This window comes from Salmo salar, chromosome 18, assembly GCF_965601325.2.
Source record: "Salmo salar chromosome 18, fSalSal1, whole genome shotgun sequence".
NCBI classification, from domain to species: domain Eukaryota; kingdom Metazoa; phylum Chordata; class Actinopteri; order Salmoniformes; family Salmonidae; genus Salmo; species Salmo salar.
In genome coordinates, this window is record NC_138308.1 from 11,946,936 (window position 1) to 11,965,243 (window position 18,308).

Below are 18,308 nucleotides of genomic sequence, written 5' to 3' on the forward strand. Positions count from 1 at the left end.
AATGGGGATGAAGACTCTCTTGTACGTGTACGCACACACACACACACACACACACACACACACACACACACACACACACACACACACACACACACACACACACACACACACACACACACACACACACACACACACACACACACACACACACACACACACACACACACACACACACACACACACACACACCTGTACAGCTCTTGTGATGGCCCATCCCATATAGTGGTAAATTATACTTTTTTTCACTGAGGATAAATTGACATTGCTTGCCCACTAAAAGTTTCTGAATCGGCCTACATGCTCTCCTGTCATGACTTGGGTATATTTGGGACTCTGCCCAGTGTCCACTCATGTGAAAAGGCCATTCTTCTGCACTGGCCTGTGCTGAGTTTAGCATCATGGGAATGACTGCCAACGCTGTCATACCAGCTCAATTCCCATGAGAAAACATTTGAGTTGAACAGAAAAAAACGAACGGAAGGGAGTAGGGTCATTTGAGATAACATGTTGAAAGAAAGACAGAGACGTAGCTATGAAACTGTCATTTTTTACCTATAGCCTAATAAGTTAGGATGAGAGAGGACAGGAGAGTGTGCTGGGGAGGGAGACTAATCTGTACCAAAGAGCAGTCTCCCTAGCACATTCTCATGGACAGACAGTAAAGGTTGTGTTGCCACCTAGTGGACATAGGTACAATTGCAATTTCACTCAGCAAATGTCACTCAGTTTGTTTTATATGTCCAACTTGCACTTCAGTAATATTGTAAAGAAGTGAATGAATGCACAAATCTTTTTTAAATCCAAGGTAGATTATGGTATTATGTTTGATTTCATATCAAGAATAAACATGATAAATTAGAATACAGGATAGACATTTTCAATGAACATCATTTTCAATGGAATCAATCCCATAGACAAGCATAATGCTTGAATTCTTGTGACTCAGTGAGCATTTTGTCACTTTCCGTCTGCCTTGAGTAAATCTTGTAGCCCATGACCTTTTGTGACCTTACTTGACCTGAGAAGACACTCGAGGAAAGCCATAGCCAGGTAAATGTAGAGGTGGGTGGGAATGGCACGTGATGTCACTGCTAGACACGGTGGGGGAAAACAACAGGTAGCTCAATGTATGCTAGCGTTCCTGACTGTAGCATCACAGACCACACCTGTGAAGATGGCCCAGGTTAAGTCACCCGTGGATGGTGTCAAGAGTCAGCAGCAGCGTGCAGAGATGTACTCTGATATTACCATCGTCAGCTCCAGCGCAGGTTAGTCAAAATGCTATTTTCTGTCGAGATTCTATTGGATCAGTCAAAATTGGATGCTGAAGTTACGTTATTAATAACATATGATACGTGGTTGTGGGCCTTTCATTTATATCTGCATGATTTAAGTGTAAATATCATGAGTTGATGTTGTAGTATTAGCTAATTGTTTTCATTCAAATATTTATATGAAAATGGACTGAAAAATGGAAGTCCTTTATATTTCTAGACTTTGAGGAAAATGATTGAAAGAATAAGAAACAAACAAAAATGTCAAATCTAAAATACTATTTTGTCCAGTTCCCTGTTCGTTATGTCTGTTCTCCATCCAGCGTAATGTGAACAGCTAGTCAACTATGTCAACCAATTTGACAAATTAGTCACTGTTAGCTATTGTTAACTTAATCTTGGTCAAATCCCCACATCTCTGGTATCTCTTTCTCACGAGATTGAATTTGGTCAGCAAAGCCTCGTGGCTATTAGGTTGCTCGAGGTTGATGGGAAAGATAAAGTCATGTAATCCCTATTTTTTTTAAGGACATTCATCAGTGAAATGTGTCCTTACAAATGTGGGCGACTTCCTATGTGTTGAAAGTGAAACACAAGTAGGTCTATAGGCCTGGCCAGCCTACCTCATGAAACGTGAACTAGAGAGTATAATCAAGAAAATCAGCCACAATTTACTGTTCAATTCAAAGTCCTCACCCACTCAACATATTCTTATCCCGCCTACAGATGTGGGCAGCCCAGCCAGAAAAGGCCCATTTGACAGTATGGCCCTAGGGCTCAGCAGGCGTGGGAGAGCCTACCCATCCCCAGCACGCAGGCGCCATCGCACCACCTTCAGTCACAAGCAGCTGGACCAGCTGGAGATGGCGTTTGGACAGAACCACTACCCTGACATCTACTGCCGTGAGGAACTAGCGAGGCTCACCAAACTCAATGAGGCACGCATACAGGTGAGTGGGCTTGGGCCTATTTATCAGTACACAGGGATTTCATACATTTTTTTTTTTAATCCTGGGTGGGAAAGTTGATAATACTTGCGATGTCTAACTCAAACAGTTTTCATTTACAAAGGAAAGGCCATGACATACTTATTATCCATTGTCCTATAAAATGGTTAAATCTCAAATTCAACCCAGTTAAGACTGATTTCTTATTGTATTTCACAGGTATGGTTCCAAAATCGCCGCGCCAAATACCGCAGGCAGGAGCGTGCGTCTCAGAAGCTCTTGCCAATGGCCATGATGCCAGGGCACGGGGCACTGTTGGGCAGCATGTGTGTTCAGTCCACAGGGTTGACCCGTCAGTACTACCCTCACTCCCTGGCTCACCATATCACCCGGTTCCCCTCTATGCTGCCCTCAGGTGGTTACTCCCACTCCCACCACCCAGGCTCAGCCAGCCAGTGTTCCTGCCCCACAGTCCCACCAGAGCCACAACCCCCCCGCCAGCACGAGGAGTGGTACAGCCCGCTACGGAACATTGGAGCCCCACCAAGCAACCTGGCCACACCTGTGTTCTCCCTGACCTCCATGCCTGCTCTAGACCCTGGCTCTCACTGGAACTAAAGAAAGAGTAACTTCTACGTCAGGAGGTAGACAAGCTCTTATAGGCTGTGTCTCAAAGAACTAACAGTTATTCATTGCACCTTAGATTAGATTACAAAATACAGTTTTTTGTATCTATGCAGTGATAGCTAGTAACTAAAGAACAGGAAGAATTTAGAGAATAGTGAGAATGACTTAACTCCTTCTCCCATTGAATACCTGAAATTGCATGTGTTCTGTGACTAGCAGATTAAAGTTCAGGGTAGCCTAACTGAGAGAAAGACATTTGTGGGTAATTTTGAATTATCCATATAGATTGTCTGAAATATATACTATACATCTTTCTCCTAACAATGCCTTTTGTATTTTCACTGTAAATAAAGTAGTGTGTTTCGGGAGTTATGTGTTTGTTTAAATGTTAAAGTGATGCTAGAAAGGTTTTGTATAATTTCAGCCAGTAGATTTGAAAGTAGTGTTCACAAGTCAAAACGGGTCCCCACAATTGTGTACAACGTCATCCATTTCGTACAGTGCCTTCAGAAAGTATTCACACCCCTAGACTTTTTCAAATTTTGCTGTGTTACAGCCTGAATTTAAAATTGATTAAATTTAGATTTTTTTTTACACTGGCTTACACGCAATACCCCATAATGTCATAGTGGAATTATGTTTTTAGATATTCTGACAAATTTGTTCAAAATGAAAAGCTGAAATGTTTTGAGTCAATAAGCATTCAACCTCTGTTATGGCAAGCCTAAATAAGTTCAGGAGTAAGAATGTGCTTAACAAGTCACATAATGAGTTGCATGGACACTTTGTCCTGAATACAAAGTGTTATGTTTTGGGCAAATCCAATACAGCACATTACTGAGTACCACTCTCCATATTTTCAAGCATAGTGGTGGCTGCATCATATTATGGGTATGCTTGTAATTGTTAAGGACTGGGGAGTTTTTCAGGATAAAAAAATAAACTGAATGGAGCTAAGCACAGGCAAATCCTAGAGGAAAACCTGGTTCAGTCTGCTTTCCAGACAATGAGAGAAGCATTCCCCTTTCAGCAGGACAATAACCTAATACACAAGGCCAAATCTACATCTGAGTTGCTTACCAAAGAGACAGAGTATGTTCTTGAGTGGCCGAGTTACAGTTTTGGCTTAAAGGGATACTTCAGGATTTTGGCAATGAGGCCCTTTATCTACTTCCCCCAGAGTCAAATTAACCATTTTTATCTCTGCATGAAGTTTGTAGGAAGGTGCTAACTAGTGCTAGCGGAATTGCTAACTAGCGTTAGCACAATGACTGGAAGTCTATGGGTATCTGCTAATTATCATAACCTACACCTCAGACAGATCTGCACTAACATGCACTCAAAAAGGCTACAGTATGTGAATGCCACTGAGACATATTCAACATAAAACGACATCAACAGAGAAGACATTCATATATTTGTTTATTGCAGCATATTAAAGACAACACAGTTGCATGTGTCTACTAATCTTGTCATTTTATAGATTTTAATAACATTTTTATTTTAATAACCTGTATTCACCGAACAACCGTCACTGAATGATGAAATTATAACTATTTTGTAACAAATAAAGTTTCAGTATACATTTAGAAGTATTATAAATGGGTCAAATATAGACCTGGGCCTTATGGCATAAAGTCCTGGTAACCTAATGATCTGTAACTGTTTAACAGCAATGGAGCTCATTTGGAAAGAATCAAGTGTGGTGTAACTACACATAATGTAACATCATTACTTCAATAGGCCACTAACATTTATAGCAACATAACCCTGCATTCTACTTATAACACACCTGTAAAATTAAGTTAACCCTTCAGTATTGCTGTCACCCAGAGGTCTCACTGTGCTATAAGTCAAAGTGAATCCAGTGATGAAAAAAATCACAATGCGCAGCACAACACATCTTCTGTATTAAATTCAAATTCTGTTCATCTCAAGTATCAGCCCTGCTGTAAGCGGAATTGTGCTTTCATGTAGGTGGGTAACAGACTATGTAAGGGATGTAAAGTATGTGTGGATCAGAAGAAAAATTATTTGTGATTGACTGTGTTTGACCAGAACCAAACCCGTACCAAGTGTGGCTTTTATGTTACCTGAGTCACATTCAGTACGAACAAATGGGAGAAAGCGTTTTTGAAAACAAGAACGAGCATACTTGTAGGACTAGCCCAGGTTTTACCGCCTCCGTTTCTAAACACAGTCTTCCATTTTGTTCCAACTGAAAGCAGCCCTGTTCATGGCTTGTTTCTGAGCGTCAGACAAATCCTCCAAACCTGCTTTGCCATTCCCACACACTCTGTGGTACAGTATACTGCATCCGGGCTGTAACATTCCCACATACTCTGTGGTACAGTATACTGCATCCAGGCTGTAACATTCCCACACACTCTGTGGTACAGTATACTGCATCCGGGCTGTAACATTCCCACATACTCTGTGGTACAGTATACTGCATCCAGGCTGTAACATTCCCACACACTCTGTGGTACAGTATACTGCATCCGGGCTGTAACATTCCCACATACTCTGTGGTACAGTATACTGCATCCAGGCTGTAACATTCCCACACACTCTGTGGTACAGTATACTGCATCCGGGCTGTAACATTCCCACATACTCTGTGGTACAGTATACTGCATCCGGGCTGTAACATTCCCACACACTCTGTGGTACAGTATACTGCATCCAGGCTGTAACATTCCCACACACTCTGTGGTACAGTATACTGCATCCGGGCTGTAACATTCCCACATACTCTGTGGTACAGTATACTGCATCCGGGCTGTAACATTCCCACACACTCTGTGGTACAGTATACTGCATCCAGGCTGTAACATTCCCACACACTCTGTGGTACAGTATACTGCATCCAGGCTGTAACATTCCCACACACTCTGTGGTACAGTATACTGCATCCGGGCTGTAACATTCCCACACACTCTGTGGTACAGTATACTGCATCCAGGCTGTAACATTCCCACAATGAGTAATAGTACAAGAATGGTGCAGTAATAGTAAAGGCCACTCTTAAAGTTAAGGACCACAGGCAGTTGTCATTAATGGCCTAACTTGATTGGATGCATAAATATCAAAACCTTTGGTCCATAATCCTGGATTTTATACAGCAAAGCAGCGCTTAGGTAAATACCTGCTCAAGAATGTCATTCTAACATGACTAAACTAGTTTAGTTGCCAGCATACAATAGACAAATTTGGCAGTTTAATAATTACAGTAATAATTTAATAATCTACTATATATATATATATATATATATTATATATATATATATATATCAGGGCTGGGCAAACATTTCAATCCGGCACACGGGAGTTTGGAGTAAAACCCTTTTATTTTGTTTTGGGGACGGGGGTAAAAACCTCCAGGTCACACTTGAACGTCTAAAACTAGATAGAAAGTATGTAGAAATGATAACGGACCTAAATATTTTCAAGTTACTGCCCTTTTTCTGACCCGCAAATAGGTTTTGACAAACAAAACAAAACAAAAACAAAACAAATCTGTGCGACCCTTCGTTGAATTTCCAAAATCCCAATGTGGCCCTCAAGCCAAGAAGTTTGCCCACCTCTGTTATACATGCTGTCTGGACGGATGAAGGATAGTGATAGCCCCACAGAGAGTGAGACATGCACACTGGCTCAGGTAAATTAAAGTGGTGTGGTGGAGAAAGTGGTGTGGTTGTGTGCAGTGCACAGAGCCAGACCCCAGTAGTTAGGCACCATTTCTCTACTCCAGGGACCTGGCAAACTCGGCGTAGTCTATGTACCCGTCGTTGTTTTTGTCATTGTCCCTCAGAACATCATCTATAAGGCTTGTGAGGTCCTCCTCTTTCATAGGCTGGCTATCCTCACCTTTTTCCTGCAGAAAATATGGAAACATGGAAGTGCACATGTGTATAGGTGAATAAAGTACATACAGTATGTGGCATCATTGGCTGATAATATCATTTTTTTTATATATTATGTTTTTCCTTTCACACATACCTCTTTGTGTACATGAGTGATGGCTGTGGCCAACTCCAGCCCATCCAGTAAGTTGTTGCCGTCATAATCGTGCATCTTAAAGTAGTGCAACTGCAGCTCCTGCGGCGACATATCCGACTCCGGCTTGTCAATCACACCTTCCAGATGCTCCATGATGTGTCTTAGAGGACATAGGAGAGACACTGCTCAGTGCATTAACCATGCACACACTGTCAGTCAAATTATAGGTAAAGCTTGGAATAGAGCAAACCAGACACAGACAGACAGACAGACAGACAGACAGACAGACAGACAGACAGACAGACAGACAGACAGACAGACAGACAGACAGACAGACAGACAGACAGATAGAATCTATCTATCTATCTGTCTGTCTGTACTTGTCCAATAAGAAACGTTTGCTTCTTCTTCTGTTGCAAAGCATTTAAGCGCAGAATATCCTAATGAACACAACCCTTTACTCACTCTCTGTCATGGACCATGTTCTTGTCCAGGTGCATGTTAGGACGGTGACTCTCCGGTGGGTGTTCGTGGGCTGCCTGCTCATGGGAACGAACAGACAGCAGAAAGCAGGAGACCAGGAGTAGCCAGCCCCACGCCACGCTCCTCCTGCTACTTACTCTTAACACCATTCTGGGCTGTACAGTAACTACACAGATACAGACACAGACAGAGAGCGTGAGCAAGGGACAGAATTTTAACAACAAAGTTAATCAAAGCTGAATAATATGAACAATGGTTGCAAGCAAGGTGAAGGCACAGAACAGCCAGTGTCACTCGTCACTGAATGGCAAGAGCTTCCACTAGAAATAGGTGATCCATCTATGAACCCATATGTTAACTTTTGGAAACACATACATGACAGAAGAATCAGAAGATTGATCAAATGGAATTGAATTATTTTCAGGCAATAATAGCTTCATTGTTTTCAGTGATATATTATTATATGTACAGTTCAGAATACAATCTAGCTAGTGATGTTGTTGATAGACACATGGCTGGCTAAAGTTAATTATACTTGCACCTAGTTGGTTTAAGGACAGCAGTTAGTTTAGCAAGATCATTAATATGGTGATAACAAGCACACCGTAATGGATCTACAGCGATATGAACGATTAAAATGCATACTCACCAGTTGACAAACAGACTTGGAATAGTTCGCTTGTTAATGAACTATTTGTATTTTCTTCAACCTTTTTGGGCATCGCTGTGAGCCGTAGTCACCTTTCAACTCACGGACACGACAGCTAAATTCTGATTGGATATCGGCATTTTGCGTCAGAGATTTGAAGGCGTGCAGTTGCCAAAATCAGACACCTGTGCAAAACAGGAATGTGAATGTAGTTGTTAACTGGGTATTTGGTTGAATTTGATAAGTAAACACATCTGACAAGCAAATGTCAACCTGTCATAGGGAAAATGAAGCCACCAAATCTATTTTCCGAAGATTTGAGTTTGGATTAGCTATAGAAAACTGTAATCGCTTGTAGTCGTAGGTCACTTGACCTAAACATTAGTTTGCTGTGTAAGCTAGTCAAGTGTTCGAGCTGTCGTTTTCCAATGTTTTTGTGAAAGACCGATTTAGCAGCTATGCCAGCAAAAAAAATGTGTTCTACCATCATGTCAAGGTATATTAAATAGTGTATTGTATTCTTGACAAATGGTCGTTAACATAATTGTTTGCCCTGCCCCTTTCTCCCAAATAAGTCACTCGCCAATTAAACGTCTACATTTTTGTATTCAGTTTGTAACATGTAAAGTGTTACGTTCTTTACCAAAGGTTTTTCAACAGCTCATAGTCACGCGTTACCATACAAGGCTGAAATGTCTGAGCAGACCGTATGGCAGGTGTAGCTACCTTTAGCCACAAAACCTGAAAGTCGGGCAATGGAAATAGTAGACAATTGACCTTTTAAATACAGTAGCCTATTTAGGTTTTATTAAGGGATTGGACATACACTGCGGTACAATCCTGAATAATAACTTGCCACCTGTGTGTCTCTTAGATCCACAGTTTGAACTTTACTGTTTTATCTATACCCTCTGCACTCTAGTAAACTATTAGCGCTAATCCCAGGAATTGATCTAGTTGGGGAAAGCTTTTGAAGGGAAATCTAGGACGATTATCTAGGACAAAAGGCACTTCAAAAGCAAACCGTTTTCAGCAGCCTATAGGCTAGCTAATGTGTTGCCTCTACCGTATTACAATGTAGCGTAAAGAAAAAAATACTTCTACAAGCATTGATTTTCTTCCTAAAATATTTGAGGTGTGTAGACCTATTGTATGCAAACTTAATACAAGCGTAATAGGGTAGAGTCGACTACAAGGAGTTATTATATATTGACTGGCTATAAAGCAATCATACGCAACTTCATGAAATAGTTATTATGAAAAATAAACAAATCTGAATCTACAAAAGTACACACAACGGGTACACACAAATCTCCCAATCTCATCCTCAAACTGAAGCACCTGTCCTACAGTAGCCTCTGAGTTTGTATACAACTCTAACAGCATAGCTTTTTTCATTGTGTCCACATTGACTGATTGGTATTTAAGAATAAATGGTGATTACATAATATTTTGACATGTCCACCCAACATGTTAATGAGGAGGGACGTTCGGGCAGCCGCACATGCTCATAGATGGCATTACACTTTATTCCTTATGTGTTTGTCAGTCCGCAGTTACTCCCCGGGTATCAGGGGAGTACGGTCACCGAGACAGATCGGGATCTAGAGCGGGCATGGCATCCAACAGGGTCTCTTTCTCACAATACCGCCTGGAAGCGGAGATCGACCGCCACAGAGCAGAGTGCCAGTGGGACAAGATACCCACTATCGTAGAGCAACTCGTGGCCGCCCGATTTCACGAAGACGGTGAGTGATAACTACCTGTTGGATTCTGGTATAGGTTTCTTTTTTTCTGAGTAAGTTTTTGTCACATGTCCAGACAGGGGTGGCAATAGTTCCGCATGAGTTGGACTTTGTACTCTGCAAGTAAGCGCAATGTCATGCGCCCACTCTGCAAACAATGAAAACTAACAGCTTTAGGAATGCCCAAACTGCAGTAGCTTACAATTCGAACAACTACATCATCACCTTACACCTCTTAATGGAAAATGTTTAAAACAGAACATATTGTAGTGAACATGTATTAACTGATTGTCACTATCACTGTCATTTGTTCTTTTTAAAATGATTTTCCATGTATTATAACACACCACTCGAGCACATTCACCAGGAGTAAAGTCTATATACTCAAATCTACTGTGCACTCAGTCTGAAGTGGGTTGCAAAATGTAGCAACTCCCCTCACCTCATGTAGTTAAAGTAAACATGGGGTAAGGTGACATGGCTCACAACCTTGCTGCGTGTCACTGTTATTGTGTTAATATCCAAATCTTATATGTCATTTGATCAGCCAGATGGAATTCCCACTGCCCACCTGAGACTGTTTTCACCATGCCGGCAGGTGTACAGAACTGCTAAATGTATTATGCTAGAGTGTTTAGAATTCAAGTCATCCCTAGCTGGTCTTCTGTTAAAGTCTGTCTTGATGTTGACAGTTTGCCCATAGTTTTGCCATTCTTGATTTTGTAACAACACTGTCCCTAGTTGTTCAAATCAAATCAACATTTTTTTTGTTCAAGTACTTAGCAGATGTTATTGCCGGGTGTAGTAGCGAAATGCTTGTGTTTCTAGCTCCAACAGTGCAATAATATGTAACAATTTACAACGACACACACAAATCTAAAAGTAAAAGAATGGAATTTAGAAATATATAAATATTAGATTGAGCAATGTCAGAGTGGCATTGACTAAAATACAGTAGAATAGAATACAGTATATACATTTGAGATGAGTAAAGCTGTATGTAAACATTATTTAAATATTATTAAAGTGACTAGTGTTCCATTATTACAGTGGCCAGTGATTCCAAGTCTATGTATATAGGGCAGCAGCCTCTAAAGTGCAGTGTTGCATAATCGGGTGGAAGGCGGCTAGTGATGGCCCCACCAAAAATCTGGGTTAATAATGTAAGAAATAACACACAAAAAAAAAGAAATACTGCAAGGTTGCTTAGAAGCTAGAAGCAGAGCTGCCATATATGTAGGCATCGACTACAAGTTGCAATTCAAGACGGGTGAAATCACGATCAGTCTGACCAGGAAGTTTTGAGATCAGAACAGTGTGTTGAAGATAATGTAGCTTTATTCAGATGCCTTGTAGAGGATTTGTTATTCTCCTGAAGAATTTATTCACCACATGAACATTCCACGTTGCTACTAGATTGTAGTTAATGTTTTATAGAGCAGAATTATTTGTTTTATGCATATTCTTTACTTAGTAGGCCGTCATTGAAAATAAGAATTTGTTCTTAACTGACTTGCCTAGTTAAATAAAGGTTAAATACAAATACAAAATAAATACTGTACATCACGAGGGTTGGGTACGTTACTTTCGAAATGTAATCTGTTACTAGTTACCTGTCCAAAATTGTAATCAGTAACATAACTTTTCACAGTAACGTAATCTGATAACTTTCCGTTACTTTTGGATTACTTTCCCCTTAAGAGGCATTAGAAGACAAAAATGATCCATCAAACACATTTGGTGTGTCATCATAGTGGTCTCTGACTTGTGGTCAGATCCGCTCAGGTGGAACAAACTTAAAATTGGGCCTTTTTTCAATGCTGAATTGAATGTCATTGGGAAAACAGAAAGGTGTCAATGTATTTTTTCACAAACATCATTTGTGAATTTAAAAGTAATCCAAGAAGTAATCATTCATTTTTCCAAAAGTATCTGTCATCTGATTACAATATGTTTGCTGGTAACGTAACTGATTACAGTTACCATTTTTTTGTAATCAGATTATATGTAACTGATTTACATGTAATCTTTTCATCCCAAACCCTGTACATTACATTAAACATTCTCCAGCCCCTATCCTCCCTTTCAGTGACAAACCTTGACTGGGCTGGTCTCATAAGCATGAGGTGCTACAGTATGTCAGAGATGCCAGGACATAAACTCCAGTCACAGACTTGGCGTCAGAACACACCACCAGAGACGGGAGAGGAGTGAGAGCTGGACCAAACAGGAAGGCTTTAATACAGAATGTGTATGCAAGTGACTTCTATTGCCATCCAGTGACTTCAGTTTTAGGCTCCCCTGGAGTTTTTTCTCCCTTCTCTCAGGGGCTTGTGGGAAATGATGCTATGATGGATTGGACTGGGTTTATTTTGTGTCCCAAAGCAGCTGACCCCTGACCCTGGACTCCCACTCTGCACTCAGCCCACCAACCCCTTCACTACTCTGAATTCTGTCCTATTTCCCTGTGCCCTCCTCCAGATGACTACGGGACACTGTTATTGGCAGAGGCCCTGCTGGAGGAGTGTCTACAGGACAACCTGAGTCTGTTACGCAATGCTACACCTTTGACGGACATCAACCAGCCCAAACTGTCCCGGTCAAAGGGCTACCTCAACTCCATCCTGAGCAGGGGGCTCCTGGGGGTCAGTCTGAGCATCTCCCCTCTGTGTCACCTCCCTCTACATCTTACTTCCTCCTATTCTACTTAGCTTTCTATCTCGTTAATTTGTTTCACCAAGTTTCCAATCAGTATATTCTTTATACAGGGCATTCGGAAAGTATTCAGACTCCTCGACTTTTTCCACATTTTGTTACGTTACAATCTTATTCTAAAATGGATTACGTTGTTTTTTTCCTCATCAATTTACACACAATAGCCCATAATGACAAAGCATAAACAGGTTTTTAGAAATACTGAAATATCACATTTACATAAGTATTCAGACCTTTTACTCAGTACTTTATTGAATCACCTTTGACAGCGTTTACAGCCTTGTGTCTTCTTGGGTATGACGCTACAAGCTTGGCACACCTGTATTTGGGGACTCTGCAGATCCTCTCAACCTCTGTCAGGTTGGATGGGGAGCGATGCTGCACAGCTATTTTCAGGTTTCTCCAGAGATGTTCGATCGGGCTCTGGCTGGGCCAATCAAGGACATTCATAGACTTGTTCCAAGGCCACTCCTTTCTTTGTCTTGGCTGTGTGCTTAGAGTCATTGTCCTGTTGGAAGGTGAACCTTGGCCCCAGTCTGAGGTCCTTAGCGCTCTGGAGCAGGTTTTCATCAAGGATCTCTCTATACTTTGCTTCGTTCATCTTTCCCTTGATCTTGACTAGTCTCCCAGTCCCTGTCACTGAAAAACATCCCCACAGAATGATGCTGCCACCATCATTCTTCACCGTAGGGATGGTGCCAGGTTTCCTCCATACGTGACACTTGGTATTCAGGCCAAAGAATTCAATGTTGGTTTCATCAGACCAGAGAATCTTGTTTCTCATGGTCTGAGAGTCTTTTAGGTGCCTTTTGACAAACTCCAAGCGGGCTGTCATGTGCCTTTTACTGAGGTGTGGCTTCCGTCTGGCCACTGAACCATAAAAGCCTGATTGGTGGAGTGCTGCAGAAATGGTTGTCCTTCTGGACAGTTCTCCCATCTCCACAGAGGAACTCTGGAGCTCTGTCAGAGTGACCATCGGGTTCTTGGTCACCTCCCTGACCAAGGCCCTTCTCCCCTTATTGCTCCGTTTGGCCGGGCGGCCAGGTCTAGGAAGAGTCTTGGTGGTTCCAAACTTCTTCCATTTAAGAATGATGGAGGCCACTGTGTCCTTGGGGACCTTCAATGCTACAGAAATGTTTAAGGTACCCTTCCCCAGATCTGTACCTCGACACAATCCTCTCTCGGAGCACTAGGGACAATTCCTTCGACCTCATGGCTTGATTTTTGCTCTGACATGCACTGGCAACTGTGGGACCTTACATACGTAGACAGGTGTGCGCTTTTCCAAATCATGTCCAATCAATTGAATTTACCACAGGTAAAGATGATCAATGGAAACAGGATGCACTTGAGCTCAATTTCGAGTCTCATAGCAAAAGGTCTGAATACTTATGTAAATAAGTTATTTCTAATTTTTACCTTTTATAAATGACAAAAAAAATAAAAAATACTGGTTTTGCTCTGTCATTATAGGGTATTGGTTGTAGATTGACAAGGATTATTTATTTTTTTAATCAATTTTAGTATAAGGCTGTAATGTAACAAAATGTGGGAAAAGGGAAGGGTTCTGAATACTTTCCGAATGCATTCTATACAGTATGTACCTGTTTTCTCTGTGTCACCCTTCACTTAGCCTCTCGTAACAGCCTTCGTGTTGTGTGTCTCTCTCTGTATGTCCCCACACAGCCCAGGCACCTGAACGAGGCTCTTCTCCTGATGGCCAAAATACACTATGTCCAGGGCGATTACCGTGACGCCCAGGGCATGTGTGCAAGGGTGGGCATAGATGAGCTGACGGGGGACGAGCAGCCCGTCTACCACCTGCGTCTGCTCGCAGAGGCCTTTGTCATCAAAGGTACCAATCCTTTCATAAGCAAATACTGGGTGGTATGATATATGGAAAACACATAATGTTTAACCTGTGTGGTATTTAGTTATGGAAATTTTTTAGAAGACAGACTAAACATTCTGTGTTACCTGAAATGTTGACCTGAATATGACCTATATCAGGGATGGGCAACTTTGATGGGGGTGGGAGCCACAAAAAAGCTGAACTCATCATTATTACTTAAGCAGTAATGCCTAAGGGGGTGTGGTATATGGCCAATATACCACAGCTAAGGGCTGTTCTTATGTACGACGCAACGCAGAGTGCCTGGATACAGCCCTTAGCCGTGGTATATTGGCCATATACCACAAACCCCTGAGGTGCCTTATTGCTATTATAAACTGGTTACCAACTTAAATTAGATCAGTAAGAATGAATGTTTTGTCATACCCGTGGTATATGGTCTGATATACCACGGCTGTCAGCCAATTGATCCGAGGGCCTTCAAAATTGTGCGGCCTGCAGGCTGCCGGTTGCCCATCCATGACCTATACTAAGATGGACACTCAATGCACAAAGTAAAGGAACGACCAGGGCCCATTTTCATAAAGCATCTGAGTAGGAGTGCTGATCTAGGATCAGGTCCCCCCTCTGTCCATTCATTATAATCTAAATCGCAAAACTGATCCTCGATCAACACACCTACTATGAGGCGCTTTATAATTACAAGCCCAGAGCAACAAATGATGATGATTTCAATCAGGTATCCTCTGGTTTTAGTCTCCGTCTGTACAGTGTAATGATTACATGGATCTCAAATATGATTTGCATACTGGCATTAATCTCTCTCCGACGATTTAGACAAAGAGACAGCCAAAGCCTGCAGACTAGCACGTTTCCCTGAAAAACACTAAAGTTGAACAGCACTGTGCATAAATGTACTTAATGATCTATTTCCTAATCCCCATGGTAGGAGTTATTATAGGCCTGTGATGACTATAACCGTGTATGGGTTTAGAAGTCACCCTTTCTAGGATGTCTGAATACAATCATTAGAATGAAATATGCCTGGAAAACCTTTGCTTGACTAGAGAGATCAGTATCTCAGGTATGTTGATATGAATGTAGTGAAATCTTTACTCCAAAGGCACGAACAGACCAGTAAGATTGTCGAGTGTCTACCGGCCGAGAGTACTTAGCACCTCTGAACAGAGTGCCGGCAGGAGGACCTTATAACAGACCGAACCGCCAGCAAGAGAACGAATGGCAAATGAACGGCCCCCCTACTGTACAGGCCGACAATCGGTCTGGTGAGTTTTCTCCTTTAGGCTATGAAAGAAAGGAAGCGTTGGCCATGTGTTCATTTACATGACGGAGGAAATTTCACTCGACACATTGCTATGCGTTGATTCACTTGTTATGTGTGTGTCTTTGTGTCTGTTCGTTCTTCAAATCACTTCCTGGTTTTGGACTTCTCTTGGAAGTGATTACAAATCAAAAGGGAACTTAGGCAGAATTGAGTCCAAGTAATGCAGTAAAGATGTCCCTAGGGAACCATCTATATATAGTTGGACTGGAACTATGAGTTTTGTTAGGCAGAGTTTCCACATGAACACACACACACACACAGTGAAACAGAGGGCGTTGTCCATTGTCACACACAACACACTGCTGGTCCATGTCTGGATAATTGTGTTCGAGAAGCGTCACTCATCATCATCATGAGATGCATTACATTCAAACAGTCATAGCTTCCTGGCCGTTGACACGTTAACGTCATCACAGTGTCTGCTGCTTCGATTGAAGGGAAGAATTCATGTAGCAGCCTTGTTGACGTCTATCATTGAATCCACCATAATGGACTATAAGTAATGTTAGTAGATTAATAGTAGAGTCAAGCCAATATGCTTAAAGAGAAGATCTGATGGGAATCACTCAGCTATGTACAGGGCTTGACATTGCATAGTTTCTCAACATCCTTCCGAGGTTTCCATTATATTGTTTTGGGAATGTTATGAGATAGGAATATTTGTTAGATGAGGTCTTGTCTATTGGCAGCTGCTCCTTATTTGATTAAGGCTGTTGTCTGGCCGTGTCCTCCCTGCCTCCCTGCAATCCTGGAGGTCTTGTCTCACTCTATTTGTTTATTTATACTAATAACCATATTCCCCCTCCAGCCATCTGTCCCAAGCATACTCATCCTCCCATACACTCATTGTCTCGAACTGACACGTTATCCATACAAAACAAGCCGGCGTCTTCCTACAAGCAACAGTGCTATTTGTTTTCTGTGTCAAATTTCTTTCTTTCTTTCTTTCTTTCTTTATCCCTCTGTATCTCTCTGTATTTCTCTCTCCCCTCTCTCAGGGCTGTCCCTGGACCACCAGGCAGTGTCAGCTGCCTCCCGTGTCCGTCTGTCTGAGCGAGAGGAGGAATGTCTGTCCTGTTACCTGAGGGCCTGTGACACAGCTCTCGTTTACCTGCAAGAGCTCGATAAGGTGTGTGTCCGTGTGTTTTTGCTTGTTATTTTATTTTTTACCCCCAATGCAGATAATACATGTTATTTCATGATACACAGCTGCACAAAACTACTTGGTGTATGTGTTTACCAACTGAAGTTGTTACTGTGTTGGCAGATGGTGGTCACCCATAGTTCTAAAGTAGGTAAGGCCAGTTTGGCCCATCCACCACTGGACATCGACCTGGGCTTCTTCCAGCAGGCGGCGCTACAGAGTGCGTACCTGTGTCTGCTCCATAGGGGGTGAGTAAATGGTCCGGGAGAGCAGTCAAAGATGGTGGAAGCTTCGCCTCTTCCTGTCTGGAGCAGTGCGTTGTGATTTCAGCAACAGCAAGTGGCACTTTTGTTTTTGACCAGTAGGTTTCAGTATTGCACCTCAGATAGGACAGAGTCATTGTTTGTAGTGGCGCGATTGAGCTCCGGTGCGCCACTCATTTCTACATAGATGGAGCAGCATGCTATGCTGCTGGCACTGACTAACAAGGCCCTAGGCACTGAACACCCTGTCTGTCTGTTCTGTCTGTCTGTCTGTCTGTCTGTCTGTCTGTCTGTCTGTCTGTCTGTCTGTCTGTCTGTCTGTCTGTCTGTCTGTTCTGTCTGTCTGTCTGTCTGTCTGTCTGTCTGTCTGTCTGTCTGTCTGTCTGTCTGTCTGTCTGTCTGTCTGTCTGTCTGTCTGTCTGTCTGTCTGTCTGTCTGTCTGTCTGTCTGTCAGTCACCTGGCCCAGGGAGCCCACCAGCTGCGCAGGGTCCTCGGGGTGGTGGAGTCTCGAGGCTCCCAGAGCTTCAGGAAGGTGAGGAGGGCTCACATTGTCACTTAGTTAGCCGGATGAATCACTGGCTGTCTATATGTATTTCATCTTTACGGCCTGGAGGTTTTTCCTGACAACGCGACTTGACTAATTTAGGTAAACAGCCATGGCCCTAGTTGTGCCCTAGTTATATTTTACGGCGTTATATGGCATGTTTCATTAATGTGTCTCATAGGCTGCAGCGCGGAAGCTGGCTGAGGTGTTGCTGAGCTCGGTGAGTGAGGACAGCTACTGGGCCCCCATGTCCCTCCCACCCTCCGCCTGGCTGCAGAGAGAAGGGAACGCCGGCACGAAGGAGGCCGTCTACCCCTCCTCCAAACCACCTCAGCGCTACAGTACTGACAGGTCTGTAGCTCTCCTCTCTTCTTCTTTTCCTTCCTCTCTTCCTTTCCCAACCGTCTCTCGCCCCTCTTTCTTTTCTGCTCGTGTGTCATTGCATTATTCCCGCCGATATTGCTCAATCCCCTTGATCATTTAGCTTCAGCGCTGGCTTGAGAGATCAGCTCACATTCCCATACAGGGACTTGTGTGTGACCCTGCTGAACCGTTGAACCTTAAGCAGTCCCAGAGCTTCGACAAGACAGACCTTCCTAGAGGCCCAGACTATTCCGGTCATACAAAACCCACACGTGGAACATGACTTGATCTCACCACAGTCTCACTCCTATTGGCTAGGAACTCTGTGGACTCATGTTTCCTTTGTGGAGTTTT

At 42.6% G+C, this 18,308-nt stretch overlaps 3 protein-coding genes across 5 annotated transcripts in view; 2 read left to right on the plus strand and 1 right to left on the minus strand.

The window, feature by feature from the left end:
* Positions 1-1,173: 1,173 nt before the first annotated feature.
* On the plus strand, positions 1,174-3,216 carry prop1 (PROP paired-like homeobox 1). The gene is given in 3 exon segments (NM_001136547.1): positions 1,174-1,268; positions 2,001-2,224; positions 2,441-3,216. Coding segments are annotated over 3 exon segments (717 nt in total). The 5' UTR covers position 1,174; the 3' UTR covers positions 2,840-3,216.
* Positions 3,217-6,182: 2,966 nt separating this feature from the next.
* Positions 6,183-8,040, minus strand: mcfd2 (multiple coagulation factor deficiency 2, ER cargo receptor complex subunit). Its single transcript, NM_001140627.3, is given in 4 exon segments — positions 6,183-6,725; positions 6,851-7,010; positions 7,316-7,499; positions 7,983-8,040. Coding segments are annotated over 3 exon segments (459 nt in total). The 5' UTR covers positions 7,483-7,499; positions 7,983-8,040; the 3' UTR covers positions 6,183-6,593.
* Positions 8,041-9,478: 1,438 nt separating this feature from the next.
* The window catches only part of LOC106576764 (tetratricopeptide repeat protein 7A), a 42,150-nt gene continuing 33,320 nt past the window's right edge, over positions 9,479-18,308 (plus strand). For 2 of the 3 annotated variants that reach the window (XM_014154140.3, XM_014154141.3), the window contains exons 1-7: positions 9,479-9,730; positions 12,209-12,372; positions 14,129-14,297; positions 16,638-16,768; positions 16,907-17,031; positions 17,501-17,579; positions 17,773-17,942. In XM_014154140.3, the coding sequence (XP_014009615.2) occupies positions 9,487-9,730; positions 12,209-12,372; positions 14,129-14,297; positions 16,638-16,768; positions 16,907-17,031; positions 17,501-17,579; positions 17,773-17,942 (1,082 nt within the window). In that variant the 5' untranslated portion in view covers positions 9,479-9,486. Of the gene's footprint in view, positions 9,731-12,208; positions 12,373-14,128; positions 14,298-15,417; positions 15,581-16,637; positions 16,769-16,906; positions 17,032-17,500; positions 17,580-17,772; positions 17,943-18,308 lie in introns of those variants that run through there. The other variant, XM_082964716.1, reaches the window with a different exon arrangement.